The sequence below is a fragment of the Aethalodelphis obliquidens genome, unplaced genomic scaffold (assembly GCF_003676395.1).
Source record: "Aethalodelphis obliquidens isolate GAN/ISIS:26980383/991018 unplaced genomic scaffold, ASM367639v1 scaffold28, whole genome shotgun sequence".
NCBI lineage: Eukaryota > Metazoa > Chordata > Mammalia > Artiodactyla > Delphinidae > Aethalodelphis > Aethalodelphis obliquidens.
In genome coordinates, this window is record NW_020837972.1 from 18963875 (window position 1) to 18982037 (window position 18163).

Below are 18163 nucleotides of genomic sequence, written 5' to 3' on the forward strand. Positions count from 1 at the left end.
GCGTCCCCTGCATCAGCAGGCGGACTCTCAACCACTGCGCCACCAGGGAAGCCCCGCACTGCCTTTTTAATTTGATTTCATTCAAACCAATTTCAATCTATCTTTTTTTTGGGGGGGGGGGCGGGGGTGCCGCACTGTGCAGCCTGCAGGATCTTAGTTCCCCGACCAGGGATTGAACCTGTGCTCCCCGCGGTGGAAGCGCAGTCTTAACCACTGGCCCGCCAGGGCAGTCCCCGATTTCAATTTAAATAACCACACGAGGCCAGCGGTGACCGCACTGGACAGTCTGGGAAACGGATGGTACACGGGGCGGCCACAATGCAAGAGGAGGGCCAGCTAAAGGGCCCTGGACCACGAGGCGGCGGGGGAACGGAAGAAAGCAAGGATGCAGGCAGGGCGCACGGGGCTTGCTGGCGACCTGGATGAGGGTTGGGAGAGGGAAATCGAGCTGACATCCGAGTGTCCAAATTGAGCATGTGAGGCGGGGCCGTCTCGGGGACTGGCACACAGCTGGAAAACACTGACGATGTCAGAGGACAGTGTGCCAGCGCCAGAGGCCGCATCCAAGCCCACAACTGCAGAACAAGAGTTCACGGAACCATCAGGCTGCTGCCAGCTTCCTTCCATCCCCAGGTGGGGTGGAAGGTCCTCCCCATGAAGCCTCCCTCTCAAGCCACCTATCATGACCTGGGAGGCAGAACGATGCCCTTCCCGAAGATGTCCGCACCCTCATATCCGGGACCTGTGAATAAGTTAGGTTACACGACAAAGGGAATTAGGACGCAGGAGGAATGAAGGCTGCTAATCCGCTAAAAATAGAGAGCAGTGGCCTAGATTATCCAGGTGGGCCTGATATAGTCTCCAGGGCGCTTAAAACTGGACAAGGGAAGCAGAAGAGCTTCAGAAAAAGAGATGTGACCACAGGAGTGGGATCAAAGACTTGTGATGTTGCTGGTTTTGCAGACAGAGGAAGGGAAACCTGAGCAAGGGATTCTAGGGGCCTCTAGAAGCTGGGAAAGGCAAGAGAAACGGAGTGTCCCCGTCAACCTCCAGAAAGGAACGCAGCCCGCTGACACCTGGATTTTAGCCTGGAGAGGCCTGTGTCCGACCCCTGAACTACGGAGCTGCTTAAGATCATAAACTTGTGCTGTTCTAGGCCACCAGGTTTTTGGGAATTTATTACGACAGCAACCGATATACCCAAAGCGTGTTTTTTTTTTTCTGGTTATCTTTCTGCTGCCCTATTTATCTCCAGCCTAATGGGATTATCAAGAGTATGGAGGCCACGGAGTAAACAGACAGATAAGCCCCTCATCACGGGCCACACCCTCCCGCCCTCCCGTGGGGAATGACACATACTGAACCTGCAGGTGCTGACATTCTGAATTCCGGACTCCCGGCAGGGGCAGAAGCCCTCATTGGGCGGGTAGACGGACCCGTTGGCAAATAAGGTGTTGGGAGCCACGAAGCGAAAGGTGGGGATGCCTTTGAACACCCCCTGCTCCTTGTAGATGAGCTTCATGGACCTGCGGGGACAAACGATGGAGGATGACACCCCAGAATGAGGTGGCTGGCTGGAAGTGGGTGGCCCGAGTTGAGCCACGTCCCACGGGCACGGCCACCCCCCGGGTCCCAGCAGCCGCCGTCTCTCGCCCGGCGAATTGCAACGACCTCCCTTATGGGTCTCCCTGCCTCCCCCGCCTACGCCAATCCATTCTCCGCAAGCAGACGGAGCTTTAAAACAAGGTCAGACTATATCGCGACCCCACTTACAACTGCAATTGCTTCCAGTCTAATCTAGAATAAGATCTAATGTCCTCACCATGGCCCACAAGCTTGTAGAGGGTCCAGCCCCTGCCTACCTGTACTGCACCCCACAGGTGGTATTCCTCCCACATGCTCCATCCTGCCCCAGGGCCTTTGTATCTGCTACTCCTGGTGCCTGGAACGTTCCTCCCTCATCCCCACATCAGACCTCAGTTCTTCACTCAGGTCACGGTGCGGCTGTCAGCTCCGTAGGCAGCAGCAACGTGGCCGACACCCTATTCCCTCTTCTGCTCACCCTGCCGTATTTCTCAAAGGCACGTCTAACCTTGAACATGGGCTGTGGATCAGAACTGCTCCACCCGTGCTGTCCACGGGGGCCACTCAGCACACTTGGCCTTAGAGCCCTTGAAACAGGGCCTGTCCAAGTCAGGATGCAGCTCTACGTGTCAAATGCACTCCACATTTCTATGACTTGATACCCCCAAACAATGGAAAACAGCTCTTCAATATTTTACATCTGTTTACACATTGTGAAATGATACCATTTTGGATCTCCTGGGTCCAACAAAACATCATTAAAATTAATTTCACCTATTTCTCGCTACTCTTCTTTAATGCAGCCACTAGAAAGTTTTAAACTGCAGATGGGACTTGAATTATATTTTTATTGGAGAGTGCTGGCTTAGACAATAGTATCACGTCAATGTTAAATTTCCTCATTTTGGTGACATGATGGGGTTATGTAAGAAAATGTCATTTTTAGAAAACACCCACTGAAGTATTTAGGCGTCCAATGTACTCTCAAAGGGTCCAGGAAAAATATACAGAAGGAGAGAGAGAGAAAGAGAGAAGTGTGGGATCAGGATAAAGCAGAAGGGGCCAAAGAGAAACCACTGGGAAATTGGGGAAGTCGATGCGGAGAAAGTTGCACATTCTCGCAACTTTCCTCTAGGTTGAAATTCCTAATTTTAAGAAGTGAACACACACACAGCAAAAGCGCCTCCGCTCTCTGACGCTCCCCTGGGGTGCGTGGGCCTGAGTCCCCCGCCAGGACATGACTCCCAGGGAACCATCTTGTCTCTGCGGGAACCCCAGTGTCTCGCACAGACAGGGCTCCATCAGGGTTTGCTGGGGAGGCAGGTGGGTCAGAGTTCACATCAGTGAGATCCCAAGCAAAGGGTTTTTCCAGAGTGGCCTGAACAGAGAAGCCGAGGACAGGACAGCACCCAGAGAAGAGCTCTAGGAGCCACTGTCTCTTCTCACCCCTCGGCCGGGGCCACCGCCGTTGTTCAGCCCCAAGCTGACCTCCGAGGCTGCTACCCTGGAGACTGGAGGGGCTGCAGGAGAGGCACCCAGATGTCACAGCACCCAACGGGGAATTAGGGCAGCCGAGCAAACAGCACAGGGGGCCCATCGCTTGCCTTATCGCACGGTCCCCGGCAATCCTGCTCATTTCCTGCCCACCACGACCGAGCTCCAACAACGGCCAGCAGCCTCTCTCTGGGCCTTGCAAAAGCACCAGCGATTGGCGTCTGCCCTTCATGGCGCAACCAAAGATAATTCAAGATGGCGCCAAAGGCCGCTGCACACACAGAGAGACGGGCGCTTTGCAAGTTCACACCACAGCCGCTTGATTCTGCTCTGAGCGGCCGCAAGGCAGGTTTCCCAGGAGGCCCAGAACGTCCCACGTCAGGGCAATTACCGGCAGGCCTCGGGGCTGTAGAATTCCAGCGAGGATCCAGGAGTCATAAATGGCGCCCATATCTGCCCGGAAGTCCCATTAATCATGTTGCACTGGTCGGAATGCCAGAAGTTGACCTGTGGGGACGCAAGGCCTCGTAAGGAAACGCTCTCGGGCATTTCCTACCTGACTTGGAGCTGTGACTTCACGGGCCACGTGCCCTGGGGGATGTCACTACCCACTTGACAGAAGCCTGTCCCCTCGGAGAGACAGCCTGGTGCAAGGTGAGCAGGCTGTGTAGACAGCCAGAAACACTGTCGACTGCAGCTCCCCGCTCCCTAACCATGGATCCCTGAAGGTGCAACTTTGCTGGGGACTCAGTTACTTCATCTGTAAAATGGACCCATCACTCACATCTCCAAGGAGCACGGTGAGCAGGGGACACTGACCTCCTCACCTCTAAGAGAAGAAGGACACTTCCTGAGAACAGATCAGGTTAGAAGGTAGCCCAGTAAGCAAGATATTTAAAATAATAATGGTGGCTACGAGATCTCAAAACAGTAGTTGCCTCTGGGGAGTGAGACCTGCACAGAGAGAAAACAGACTTCTCACATTCTACCCCTCTGTCCTAGGAGAAGGTTTTTAAGCATGTGTACATTTATATATATATATATATATATTTTTTTTTTTTTTTTGGGCCGCCTGTGGGATCTTAGTTCCCCGACCAGGGATCGAACCCAGGCCCCCTGCAGTGGGAGCACAGAGTCCTAACCAATGGCCCTCCAGGGAAGTCCCTGTACATTTTTATATTGAAAAAGCAAGCCAAAGAGAATTTCAGTAGCGCCCATTCGGAACGGTTACTAATGGTTGCAAATGGTAACCCTGCCGCTCTGGGCACTGATGGGGAATAACCTGTTCCCCCCCGCTCAGGTCTTTGCCACCATCACGCAGATAAGCGTTTGGAAGGTGTGAGCACCACCACCGCACAATCATTCTCGTGCGTGATAACAAAAGGCCACCAGGTAAAAAAAGCAAGTTGCAAAACTATGCACATAGGATGATTTCACTTTGCTCCAAGGAGGAAAAAACAAACAAAACACACGTGCAAATCGCTACAAATAGACAGGAAGAATATACCCAATGCTGATAACTCTGGGTTTCCTCTGTGACTCAGGAGGGAGTGGGGCTGGATGTGTGAAGTCGTACAAAGTGCACTTTATAGCTATTATTTTATTTTTTCATGCGAATGTCTTCCTGTGTTTCTAGCGTAATTTTTTTTTTTACTCAATAATCTTTTACTGCAATGGATGGTTATATCATCAGTGTAATATTTGAAGCGTTCTCGTAAGTGAGGCATCAAAGAAACAGTTCTGTTCCCAGCATACACGTAAATAATCGGTGTCTATGCCCCCCACACACCTGGAACAAAGAGCTAGAGTTTGGGGATTTTTTGTTTGTTTGTTTTGGTTTTTAGCCACATCTTGCGGCATGTGGAACTTCCCCGACCAGGGATTGAACCCGCGCCCCTTGCAGTGGAAGCCCGGAGTCTTAACCACTGGACCGCCAGGGAAGTCCTAGTTGAGCCTTAAACATAGGTAAAATCCCCAACTCTGAGAGCATCTTCCCTGCGGATGCAACCCCCTCCTGTTTTTGTTTTGTTTTGTTTTGTTAATTGGAGCACAGTTGATTAACAATGTTGTGTTAGTTTCAGGTGTACAGCAAAGTGATTCAGTTCTACATATACGTGTATCTATTCTTTTTCAAACTCTTTTCCCATTTAGGTTATTACAGAATATTGAGCAGCGTTTCCTGTGCTATACAGTAGGTCTTTGTTGGTTATCTATTTTATATATAGCAGTGTGTACATGTCAATCCCAAACCCCTGTTGAAGAGGAAGAAGGTGCACTGGGTGGCCTGCCCTGGCAGCCCCTGCCATCCCTACCCGGCCCCTGTACGGGACAGCCAGTGCCTCTTGCCCTCACCTTGCTGACCCCGTTCCACTTGTCCACGAGATGGATCCTGCTGAAGTTTTTGACCCCCGTGAACACGGTGAAGAGCCCGGAATCAGAGTTGTTGAGCTGCAGACAACGGCAGAGAATGACACCTTTAAGCCCCAGGATGGAGGCGAAGGGCCCGGGGACCAGTAGTCAAGCCAGCCCGCTTAGTTACAGGCGGCTCCCTCTTCACCCGGAGGACAGGGGCCTCGTTATCTTGTTCACCGCTGCATCCCCAGCAACTGGGGGTCAAGAGGAGGAAGACTTGGGGGCTTTCTAGGAGGGACACTCCCCTGATGACAGCATCCGTCCTGGAAAGAGTCCCACCTTCCCTCCCAGACTCTAGGAGAGTCTGGTTCTCCTCCTAGGTGAATAGTAGGGCCACCCCATTACTCCCCCAAAATTAAAATAAAGCATGGCCACGTGACCTCTTTGATCAGTGAAAACGATCAATGAGGAGAGAAGTGGTTTGTCACTTCCAGGTGGGAGCTTTGAGGCCAGTGCATGCAATTTCACCGTGCTTTCTGTCGCTGCTACAGAAACCAGGGAAGTGTGTGTCCAGCTGGAGCCTCCCTCAGCCTGGGTCCCTGAGTGACAACCAAGAGCAGAGGCCCACTGGCCACCCGCACTGGACATGGCATATAAGCAAGAGATAAACTTTTGTTGTTTTAAGCCACTGAGATCTGGGGGCTGCTAAACCTGGCATATCCTGAAGCATACAGGCACACAGGACCTGATGTTTATCAAGTACTTTCTAGGCAGGAAGCACAGGCTTTGGCACTCTGAGGGTATTTCTTAGAAAAAGATTTCTAATTCAGAGCGAAAACATGCAAAGCGTACAAAGAAATGAGTGACTGCTGGGTCGAATCTAGAAAGCACCCTTCCAAGGACGCCATACAATGTAAGGTGTAGCACCCATTAGGAACTCAATAGGGGTTGTTGAGTGGCCGAATAGCTACATCGGTTACTGACTGATTAAGCCAGCACGGCCCAAGTTCAAAGCCTGCTCTGGCTTCCTAATATCTGTGTATTCTGTCACCCGTCCATTTAGAGCTTCATGAACCCAAACTTTAGCCAATATAAGGGGACAGTAACAGGAGCCTCTACAAAGAGGTACTGAGAATATTAAAAGAGCTAATGTGTAAAAACTGCTGAGCACAGTGTCTGAGAGATAATAAGAACTCAAAATGCTTTATTATTATTATTATTGTTGTCGTTATTATTATTAATAAATGCTCACCCAAAAGGATACTAACACAATAGTTATAATAGACAAAGTGTATCAGAGACTGCTAGTCACTACCCAAAGTCCATTCTCCCCTTTCTCCTTCCTAACAAAACCCGAACCTTACTCAGGGCATCAACACACTAGCTAAAAGGTAACATTTTCCAGATTGCCTTGCAGCTAAGTGTGGCCACGTGACCAAGTTCTGGGCAATGGAAAGCAAGTGGAAATTGGTTTTCTCCCTCCTAAAGAGGGAAATAGCTGGGACATGCTGTTTTGTCCTCAACTCCCCTGACTGCCCCTAAAACTCCCACCACTTCATACTTCCTGCTGTTGCCTAGAATGTGGATGTGATAGCTGGTGCTCTAGCAGCCATCTTGGACCATGTGGTAATCTTGAGTATGGAAACCACACCCTCAGGAGGGCAGAGCAGAGGAGTAGAAGAATTCTAGATCCCTGAAGAGTGTGAAACCACCACAGGAACACTGAACAGTCACTGCTGGACTGTTATTTTGGGATTTCCACTATACATACTCAAAAATAAGTTTTAACATGCTACTCAGTTGGTAATAACTTTCATTTGTTTACAAGTTTACAGTTTGCTTTGACAAGAATCATGTCACTTACCTTAAACTTGCCAACTTACCCACACACCCAGAACCTGTCATCCTAGTCAAAAATGTACTGAGCAGCTACCATGTGCCCAGAACAGAATCATGATTTCTCCCTCCCACTGCCCCCAACGCCAGATCAGCGGAGCCCCAAAAGGAGGCTGAAGCTGGAGCAACTCAGGGGGCGGGTTACAACTTGTGGTTGAGGGAGCCAAGGTCAGGGATCTGCCTCTACATCAGATCATGATTCAGGATCCCAATCACTGACCCTACTAGGTCAGCAGGGGTCAAGGTTAAGAAAAAGCAGGCAACTCAGAGCAATGCTATAGTTGACATTTGTGACCCGCCTCCCTCCCCAGCAGCCACGCCCCTTTCTTTCAGCAACAGTCACATCATTTGCGCCTGGATCAAGCTGCAACTGAAACCACCCCTAGAGTTTTCAATTATATAAGCCAATGAATTCTCTATTTTGCTTAAGCCGGTTTGAGTTAGAGTTTTCTGTAATTTACAACCCACAGCTCCTGGGCCCCCAACCAGCTCCAAAAGCGAGCTGGTAACCGGTTCCCAGGCTGTGTCAGTGGAGGACAAGACAGAGGCCCCGAACTTCTCACTGGGCCACACTTACCTCAGCAAATAACCCGAACTTGCCCTTGAAGGGGAACATGTTTGGGAAGTACTTATTGACGAGGTGGATGAGGGGATCCTCATAGCCCCACATGATCTCGCTGACAGTGCGGTTCATGAAGGCACGTTCCCCAAGGGTGCTGAACGCCAAGGTCATGATCAGCTTCAGGCTCATGGGCCCATTCTCCATCATCATTGCTGCACTCTGCAGAGCCAGGGGACACCACGGGTTAGAGGCCAGACACAGCTGGTCTGTCCTCCCTGAACTTCAAGCCAGGCTTCCAGGCACAGCCCATCTAGAGAAACGTTCAGGCCTAGAAGGGTCCCTGCAGTGGACACGCGGGGCGTCTGGGTCATCCGGAACCATTCCCTGATCCTTCAGGAATAGGACCACCTGTGCTCTTGAGTTCAGGCCGAGTTAACTCCACCCCTAGCCCCACAGACAGGCATGTGGCTTAGGCCTGGCCAATCAGAAACATTCCTCTCGGGACTTCCCTGGTGGTCCAGTGGTTAAGAATCCGCCTTCCAGAGCAGGGGACGTGGGGTTGATCCCTGGTTTGGGGAGCTGAGATCCCACATGCCGCGGGGCAGCTAAGCCTGTGCGCTCTGGAGCCCGCACACCACAACTAGAGAGAAGCCCGCGCGCCGCAACGAAAGATCCCACGTGCCGCGACCAGGACCCAATGCAGCCAAATAAATAAATATTTTTTAAAAAAACAGTAAGAAAGAAACGTTCCTCTCTATGTGTACGTAGCCCAATCACAGCCAACAAGCCCCAAGGAGCCAGTCGGCTGGGACTGTGGGGTAGAGAGGGGAAGTGCCTGTGGCTGTCCTTGAACGTGGGGAGTGCAAGGCTGTAGCCACCCTGAGGGGCAGGTCGGCCAGTGCATGGAACCATCACAGATCCGGGCAACCTTGTTTGCACTCTGCATCAAGCCACATCTGAAACCAGACCGACTCCTGCCCTTTCAGTAACAAGAGCCCACATATGCCCTTTTTGCTTATGCCAATTTAGAGCACCTTTTACTATAACCTTGTAACCAAAAGAATCTTCATGGAGACTCGACTCTACTTCCTTAGCATCGCCTCCCAAACTCCAAGACCCCAAGCACCTCTTCTACCCAGTATCTGGGTGCTTAGAATTTAGGTGAATTTATTTTCTACTTTTTGCTTTCCTCTGGAGATGCTGTCTTGGCACTTGGTTTATGTTTTAAAGGCATCTCATCCAAAAGCTAATCTCCACCTGTAGAAAAGGGAACAGAGCCAGCATTTCCTAAAACATAGAGGTCTGACTCCATGGGAACTCACAAGGGTCTCCTTTACGTCATGATTTTTTAAAGGTAATAAATAGATGGTTTTTAAAAATCATAAAAGGATACAAAGCAAAAGTCCCTCTCCGACCCCTGACCCCCCTCTTCCTATTCTTCTCCCCGAAGGCAACCCACTGCTCTGGGCTCTTGAGTATTCCTGCAGAGAGAATCTACACCAGCAGTCAGCAAACTATGGCCCGTGGGCCAAAGCCAGCCCACGGCCTGTGTTTGTACAATCTGGGAGCTAAGAATGTTTTTTTATATTTTCAAATGGTTGAAAGGAAAACAAAAGAAGACTACTCTGAAAAACATGAAAATTATATGAAACTCACATTTCCGTATCCATGAAACAGTTCCATTGGAATATAGCCACACCCACTCATTTATGTTTTTGTCTTGGACTGCTTTTGTGTTATGCTGGCGGAGTTGAACAGCTGCAACAGAGAACGTCTAGGCGTCCAAGCCTCAAATATCTATCTGGCCTTTTACAGAAGCAGCTCACCCTGGTCTAGGCACGTAAAGGCGCTTGCGTGGAAGTGGGTACGTGCGTGCAAGTATTTCTCCTTTAGAAATATTAGAAGTAGGGGCCTCACACATGTGTTCTGCACCTTGCTTTTCCCCAGTGAGATATAACTACGAGACTGTTCCATGACACCCCCTGCAGCCCTGCCTCCTTTTGCTGGCTTTATACTAGTCCACTGCCCACCCACGGTAGATTATCACAACACAACTCCACATAACACACGTTTAGGTTGTTTCTAGATGTTTGCTCTGAAAACGTTGCTGAAATAAATATCCTTGAGAACAAACATCTTTGCCCACATGTGTTATTCTGTCAAGAGGACAAATTCCTACCTATGAAATTTCTGAGGTCAAAGGCACACGCAATTTATATTGAAAATCACTACCTTCCAACGGCTCATACCAGTTCCGTGCCTAACGACAGTATCTGTTTCCACACACGCTCCTAAGCCCTGGGCGTTATCACACAGTCTTTGCCAACCGGCTCGGTGGGAGAAAATGACTTCACTGCCAAAACATCTGTATCTCTGAGGGGGGCAGCTGCAAGGCTTTGGGCTGCATTTTCTGAGCTTCTGTTCTGTCCACCCAACGGACTTACCAGGTGCCTTTACGTCTGATCCTGAGCCCAGCCCTGGGCCAGGCCCAGACCAAATGCCTGATGACCGTCAACTGGGTGGACAGAGGATTGAATGGAAGTCTGCGTGCCACAGAGGGCAGACTCATAGCCCAAACTTCGTAGGTTCAAAACCCTAATCTGCTACTCACTAGCTGAGCGACCTTAGGTAAGTCACCTAACCTCTCTGTTCTTCAGTTCTCCTCCTCTACAAATGGAGAAAATAATGGTACCTAACGACCATGGGATCGCTGACAAGTAAACAAGGTAACATGTGTACAGCCTTAAGCACAAGTTCTAACACGCAGTGTTAGCGAGATGCTCGTCCGGCAGGCCTGAGACTGCTCTCTCCAGAAAGGCCTCCTGGCCAGGCCGGCCTTTGGCTGGTGTCTGAGATCCTGGCTTTAGGAGGGCTCTCACCACCCCCTAACTAAGAGGGGCTCACTGCACCTGGACTGTACCAACGTGGTTTACGCGGACCACCTGCTTTCCTGGACCTACGTGACCAGCCCCCAATAAACACCCTGGACGCTGAGTCTCTAGTGGGCGTTCCTGGTGGAGGACACCCACCTGTATTGTCACAAGTCACCGCTGAAGGAACGAAGCGTGCACTGTGTGACTCCCCTGGGACAGGGCTCTGGAAGCCTGTGTCTGGTCTCCACCCCACGTGCCCCTTCCCTCTGCGGATTCTGTTCTGTCTCCTTCCACTCTACCAAACCAGCCAAGAGCAGGACCACATCTGCTGGATCCTGTGGGCCCTCCTAGTGAGTCAGCGAACCTGGGGGAGGCCTTGGGGACCATGACACTCATGGCAGGCAGTAAATCCAGCTACTACAATGACTCTCACCTGCAGAGAACGGACACCCTGCCCTTAACCTCCCCCTAAACACCACAGACGACGACACGGACCCCCATTCAGCGTCCCCCCGCCAGTACCTCGTTTTGGAGATTTTAGATTTGCAGAACTGAAAAGAGGAAGACCGTGACTTTGGCCAATATCCCCAAACCAGAGCCCAGGATGCGCCCAGGAAGCCCACTGGGCTTAATGCCACCGCAGGAGCCACAGGCTGTGCTCTCAAGGGACTGACCGGTGCAGGGGGCAGACAGAGAGACAGAAGGGGCGCCTCACCAAGACCAGGATGTTGGGCATGACGATACTGTCACTTTCTAGGCCGCGGGACTTGTCAGGCTGGAACTGGAAGCTGCGGTACTCGAGGAAGGACACCGTGTCATTGTCATTGAAGGTGATGTTGCTCTTGTGTCTGAACTCCCTGTGGGCGAGGAAGCCGGTAGGTCAGCTGCCTGGGAGCCAGAGGCCCTCGGATGTCTGCACCAAGCTTGGCCGCCTCCCCTCCATCTGTCCTCCCGCCACCTGCCCACTGCAGGACACGGCACCAAAGCCTCTGTAACCAAATCCCAACACGCCCCCTCCCCCTGGCCAAGCCGCCGCTGTCCCTCATCAGTCTCTTCCCGGGCTTCCCTGCTCCTCCGGGGTAGGCAGGGAGGATGGTGGTGAGGAATATGCACTCTGAAGACAGAGGGTGGGGTCTTGAATCCCGTCTCCATCATTTACTACCCCAGCCTCAGTTTTCCCACCTACAAAATGGGAGTAATGGCACTTCCCTGCCGGTCCAGTGGTTAAGACTCCGCACTTCCGTTGCAGGGGGCACGGGTTCAATCCCCGGTCGGGAACTAAGATCCCACGTGCCGCAGGGCGAGGCCAAAAATAAAATAAAATAAAATGGGAGTAATAACAAAACCTACTTCATTAGGTCCCTACTTGTGAGGATTAAGTGAGTTAATGGTTGTCAGATGCATTGAAAACATTACAAATCAGCGGCAAGTTTCATTGCTGCTCTGCTGTCATTATTCTCCCTTGTTCTGCAAACTGTTCTCCACAGAGCATCCAGAAGAATCTTTGGAAAGGGGAAATCAGATCACGTCATCCTCTCGCCCACACCCTCCTTTGCACACAGGATAAAACCAAGCTCCTACTGTGGCCTCCGGGGTCCTCACCATCTGACACCATCCCGTTCTCGGGCTTCCTCTCTCCCGCTATCCCCCTCACTCCTAACACGCCAGCATTTACGCTGCTTGGTTTTACCCTACTTGTCCACTTGTTTATTCCCTCCCCGCTCCCCATCGAAATGTCAGCTCTACTATATATAAAGTAGGTAAACTACTTTATATGTGAGGCAGGGGCTTTTGTCTGCCTTTAACAGTGAACGGGGGAACTTCCCTGGGGGTCCAGCGGCTGAGACTCTGCTCCCCCAATGCAGGGGGCCTGGGTTCGATCCCTGGTCCGGGAACTAGATCCCAAATGCATGCCACAACTAGGAGTTTGCATGCCGCAACTAAGAAGCCCGCCTGCCGCAGCTAAGACCTAGTGCAGCCAAATAAATAAATAAATATTTAATAAAACAAAACAAAAACAGTGAACTGGCACAGTGCTTGGCACACAGGAGGCACTCAATAAACGCTTACGGAACGAAGGAATAAATAGGAACTTTGGCAAACCAGACTCAGCTCTGACACAGAAGCCTTTCATGGGTGAGCTAAGCCAGGGTCACAGTTTCCTGAGGGCACAACAGGCAGAACAAGAAATCGGGCCTCGTATTCCGACAGGCCTCCCTGCCTCTTGGAAAACTGCTCGGGCCAATCCAACGAGCCCAGTAGCCACTGGAGATCTGCACCGTCTCAAAGAAAACAATCAAACGAAGAGGCTGTGGCAGCAGTGGTCAGAATGGAACGGAGCAGGACCCCAACAAATCCTTTCCATGTGCCCCATTTTGTGTTTGTAGGAAATAGGCTTCATTCAGCTTCCTGGACCTCCCCTGAGTTCCAAAGGGTAGATTCAAACAGTTGCTAATCAGGGGAGGGAGGGGATACAGAAACAAAGGAGGAGCAGTCAGGAGACAATAGTGCCGCCTTGGGGCAGGGTCCTGGTTCCCCCTCAAAGGATACACAGAACAATATCTTGGAGTTGTTCTGTAGGAACTAAGGGCCCCACCCAGGTGGAGGATGGTAACTTCAGGCCGAGCACAAGATTCCTGGGACACCACCCCGTTACCTCACCACCAACCAATCAGAAGAAAGTTTTGCACACAGTGGGAGGTGATGAAGGCTCTGACCCGCTCCCCAAACGATTTCCCTTTAAAAACTTCCATGGTCAAGCAGAATCTTTGGAACTGGTTTTTGGACATGAGTCCGCCTTCTCCCCAGGTTGCCGGCCTCCTGAATAAAGCAACCTTTCCTTTCCAACCAACACTTGCCTTTTTTTTTTTTACTTTCTGGCCTCACGGCATGTAGGATCTTAATACCCCAACCAGGGGAACTGTGCCCCCTTCAGTGGAAGCTCGGCGTCTTAGCCACTGGACCGCCAGGGAAGTCCCAACACTTGCCTTCTGAGCAGCGAGCAGCTGAACTCAGGTAACAATAATATGTTAACAGCTAATGTTTATTGAACACTGACTACATGCCAGGCACTGTGCTGGGCTTTCCGCTAAGCATCTTATCCAATCCTCATAACCACCCACAGTGTGTACTGTCATCCCCATTTTACAGAGCGGGAAACTGAGGCACAGGGAAGGAAAGGCCTGTGCCCACGGTCAGAGAGCTGCTGAGTGGCAAAGCCAGGCGGTCGCTCTCCAAGTCTCAAGCGCTAGAGCACCAGATTGGGAGAAGCAGATTGACCCTGAACAAGCCCCACTACTGCGAGGGGCCTGTTTTCTCATCTGTAAAATGGGGTGATGACCTGAGTCCCAGCCCAGCCCCCTCCATCCTCACCTGTACACGTAGGGTCCGCGCTCCCGCACCTGCGGCTTCTGGCCTTGGAGGATCTCATTGGGGTTGACGACATCAAAAAAGTAGACAGAGAGGTAGAAGGGGACGGGGATCTCCTTCCACATGTTGAAGGACAGGCTGCTGGGGTCAATGCGCACATTCTGTGGGGGATGAGAAAAACAGGTCCGTGAGGAGGAGGGCCAGGGCCCCCGCCCACCTACCCACCCGGCTCCCAAACAGCTGCCTGGTGCCAGCCTGTGCTGCAGACTCCACAGGCACATCCGGGAAGGGGCTCCCTGGAGGGGGGTGCCCTGGGGGCAGGAGGAGGTGGGAACGCTGCTCTGGAGTTGACATAATTAATGTTAATAGGTAATATTTTTACATGGTATTTTTTTTTATAAATTTATTTTGTTTTTTATTTATTTTATTTTTGGCTGTGTTGGGTCTTTGTTGCTGCGCGCGGGCTTTCTCTAGTTGCGGCGAGCGGGGGCTACTGTTCATTGCGGTGCGCGGGCTTCTCATTGCGGTGGCTTCTCTTGTTGCAGAGCACAGGTTCTAGGCACGTGAGCTTCAGTAGTTGTGGCACACGGGCTTAGTTGCTCCGCAGCATGTGGGATCTTCCTGGACCAGAGATCAAACCCGTACCCCCTGCATTGGCAGGCGGATTCTTAACCACTGCGCCACCAGGGAAGCCCTTATGTGTTATTTTTAAAATGTGTTTTCATAACGGCAGCCTGATTGGGGGACCAGGAGGTGGCCGCTGCTTGACCACAGCACTTGGCACCCAGCGGAAAGTGGGCTCTGTGTGCCAAATGCGTCATTCATTCATTCACTCATTCATTCAACACACATTTTTTTAAAACTTTAGTATAATTGATTTACAATGTTCCAGGTGTACAGCAAAATATTCAATTTTACATATATATATATTCTTTTTCACATTCTTTACTATTATAGGTTATTATAATATATTGAGTATAGTTCCTCGTGCTATACAGTAGGTCCTTCTTGTTTACCTACTTTATATATAGTAGTGTGTATCTGTTAATCCCAAATTCCTAATTTAGCCCTCCCCATCTCACTTCCCCCTTTGGTGATCATAAGTTTGTTTTCTATGTCTGTCAACACACATTTATTGAGCACCTACTACAAGTCGGGCCCTCTTCTAAGAGCTGGGGATAGGAGAGCGAACAAGACAGACCCAGATCTCCAACGTCGTGGGGTTCTTATTCCAGTAAGGGAAAGGTCTTCAATAATTACGGTAAAGTGCACGCTAGGTGACAGGGCATAGTGAGAACACAGCAGGGACAGGGAAGAAGGCTGCAATTTTAAACAGAGGAGTAAGGCAGGTGAAATGTAAGGAAAAACAAAAGACCAAAACTAAACCAAAATTAAAAACTAAGGGCACTGAGGGGAACACGTGTATTTGGTGGTGGTGGGTAAGTCTATGAAGAAGCCACAGTCCGTGCAAAGGCCCTGAGGCAGGGAGGAGCTGAGACAGAGCATTCAGGAACAGCAAGGAGGCCAGCATGGCCAGAGCAGGGTCTATGAGGGGAAGAGCAGAAGGAGATGAGAACAGAAGCAGTTTTCCACGAAAAGCCAGCAAGGCAGAAATTTATATAAACTCTAAATCTCCAGATTTATAAAGCTTGGCCAAAACTTGATTTCCTTAAACGGCGGAAGATAACAGGTCTGAAGCTCACTCGGAGAGTCTGTCAGATACACTGGCCTCTAATCCCTGCTTCGCTCTTCAGCTCGGAGCTCCCTGCCCCAGTGACACAGGAGGTCCCCCCAATCCTGCCCCCGCCCAGCCTGACCCAGCCCATCAGATAGATGCTCAATGTTGCAAAGCTAGATGTCTGGGCAGCTTGCGTCACCCTCTCCCTTTCTTTGAACGTGGTCTTCCAGGACAAGGACAGCCAGCCCCACTGTCCCCAAACAGACTGTCCCAGAACCAATGGGCAGCAGCCCCAGAGAAGGCAGAAGCCTGGAGCTGGAGATCAGGCTCAGCCCCATGTATCCAACCGGCAGGCTCTGGGAAGGAGCAGATTTGGAGGGAGTCTGACCCGGGGGCCCTCCGGGCAAGTTAGTCGGCCCTGAACCACAGTTTTCCCATCTGTACAATGGGGCCAGTGACTCTATAGCCTCAGCTGTGCCTCATTTGACCTACGTGGCATTTAAATGAAGAAAAGCTGAACTCACTGCCAAGAACAAGAAACTGGGAGATTTACCATAAAACCTGGACTTCAGGGTTCTCTTGAAAATATCAGGAGATCAGAGACTTGCCTTCAGGTGTAACAATCCTTTATTGATAAACACGTCTTCCTACCAGCTACAGGAGTCACAAGGATCATTTTTATAACCCGAGCATCCAGTACCTGCAAATAAAGGTGACTAGTAAACATGGTTCGTACCAAGCAACAAAAACGGGTATTTCCCTGCTGGAGAGGGTATGGAGAAAAGAGACCCCTCCTACACTGTTGGTGGGAATGTAAATTGGTGCAGCCACTATGGAGAACAGTATGGAGGTTCCTCAAAAAACTAAAAATAGAACTACCATATGACCCAGCAATCCCACCCTTGGGCGTGTATCCGGAGAAAACTCTAATTCGAAAAGATACATGCACCTCAGTGTTCACTGCAGGACTATTTACAATAGCCAGGTCATGGAAGCAACCTAAATGCCCATGGACAGACGAATGGATGAAGAAGCTGTGGTACACATATACAGTGGAATATTACTCAGCCATAAAAAAGAATGAAATCATGCCATTTGCAGCAACATGGATGGACCTACAGATGATCATACTAAGTGAAGTAAGTCAGACAGAGAAAGACAAATATCATACGTATCACTTGTATGTGGAGTCTAAAAAAGTGATACAAATGAACTTATTTACAAAACAGAAACAGACACAGAAAACAAATTTACGGTTACCAAAGGGAAATTAGGAGGTTGGGATTAACATATAGACACTACTATATATAAATCACTTAGTTGTACACCTGAAACTAACACAACAGTGTAAATCAACTATACTCCAATATAAAACTAAAAAAAAAAAAACACGAGCATTTCCCAAGCTGGCCTGTGTGTCAGGTGCTTGTTCTAGACTCTCCACTGCACTGTCACTTCCCTGACTAGCACCACGATCCTTCGAGGCAGCCACTATTATTAATATTATTATCATTATTATTACTATTATTATTATTGGTTTCCTTTGTCAGTTTTAATGAAGACGTAAGTGAGGGAGTTCGGTGCGGGGTGCAGGAGGGTCCACTGTGACAGGTGACAGCTGACCTCTTCAGTGCGAGGGAAAAGGCCACAAGACCCTGGTGGGGGCCGGCCCTGAGCGCGCCTCTCCCAAGTTTAATGCAGGGAGGGGGAAGCCAGCATCCGGGCCTCCCAGCCCCCAGCTCTGGAGCTGCAGAGCCCAATGAGGGCACATCCCGCTCTGGAGCTGCAGAGCCCAATGAGGGCACATCCCGGGGCGGCCAGGAGAGGGGAGGAGGGACGGAGTGGCAGTCTCGTGCACAGCTGTAGGGAGGGCCCGTCCCCAGCTCAGTCCTGACACATACAACCGAGAGGGCAATTCGGGTGAGCACGGAGGTGGGGGAGGACATGGTGAACGGAAGGGGTCACCCCCCCTAAAACAAAGGCAGCAGTTGCAACTTCCCTCTGGGCCCCTGAGGTCCCCGGGGCTTGGGTTTTTCCAGCTCCTCCCATGTTTTGTGAGCTGCCAGAAATCCAGATGTTTCTATGGCATCTCCCAATTGTTTCAATGGCAGCAACTTATTTTTCAAAATCAAACACACCTGGGGGCTTTCCTGGTGGTGCAGTGGTTGAGAGTCCGCCTGCCAATGCAGGGGACACGGGTTCGAGCCCTGGTCTGGGAAGATCCCACATGCCGCGGAGCAACTAAGCCCGTGAGGCACAACTACTGAGCCTGCGTGTCTGGAGCCTGTGCTCCTCAACAAGAGAGGCTGGGATAATGAGAGGCCCGCGCACCGCGATGAAGAGGGCCCCCACTCC

At 50.7% G+C, this 18163-nt stretch overlaps 1 protein-coding gene across 4 annotated transcripts in view; it reads right to left on the minus strand.

Moving 5' to 3' along the window:
• SCARB1 (scavenger receptor class B member 1) overlaps nucleotides 1-18163 on the minus strand; it is a 79466-nt gene that overhangs the window by 22725 nt on the left and 38578 nt on the right. For all 4 annotated transcript variants that reach the window (XM_027125108.1, XM_027125105.1, XM_027125107.1 and 1 more), the window contains exons 2-7: nucleotides 14134-14291; nucleotides 11477-11618; nucleotides 7904-8107; nucleotides 5431-5526; nucleotides 3470-3585; nucleotides 1360-1526 (exon numbers count right to left, since the gene is read on the minus strand). In XM_027125108.1, the coding sequence (XP_026980909.1) occupies nucleotides 1360-1526; nucleotides 3470-3585; nucleotides 5431-5526; nucleotides 7904-8107; nucleotides 11477-11618; nucleotides 14134-14291 (883 nt within the window). The remainder of the gene's footprint in view (nucleotides 1-1359; nucleotides 1527-3469; nucleotides 3586-5430; nucleotides 5527-7903; nucleotides 8108-11476; nucleotides 11619-14133; nucleotides 14292-18163) is intronic.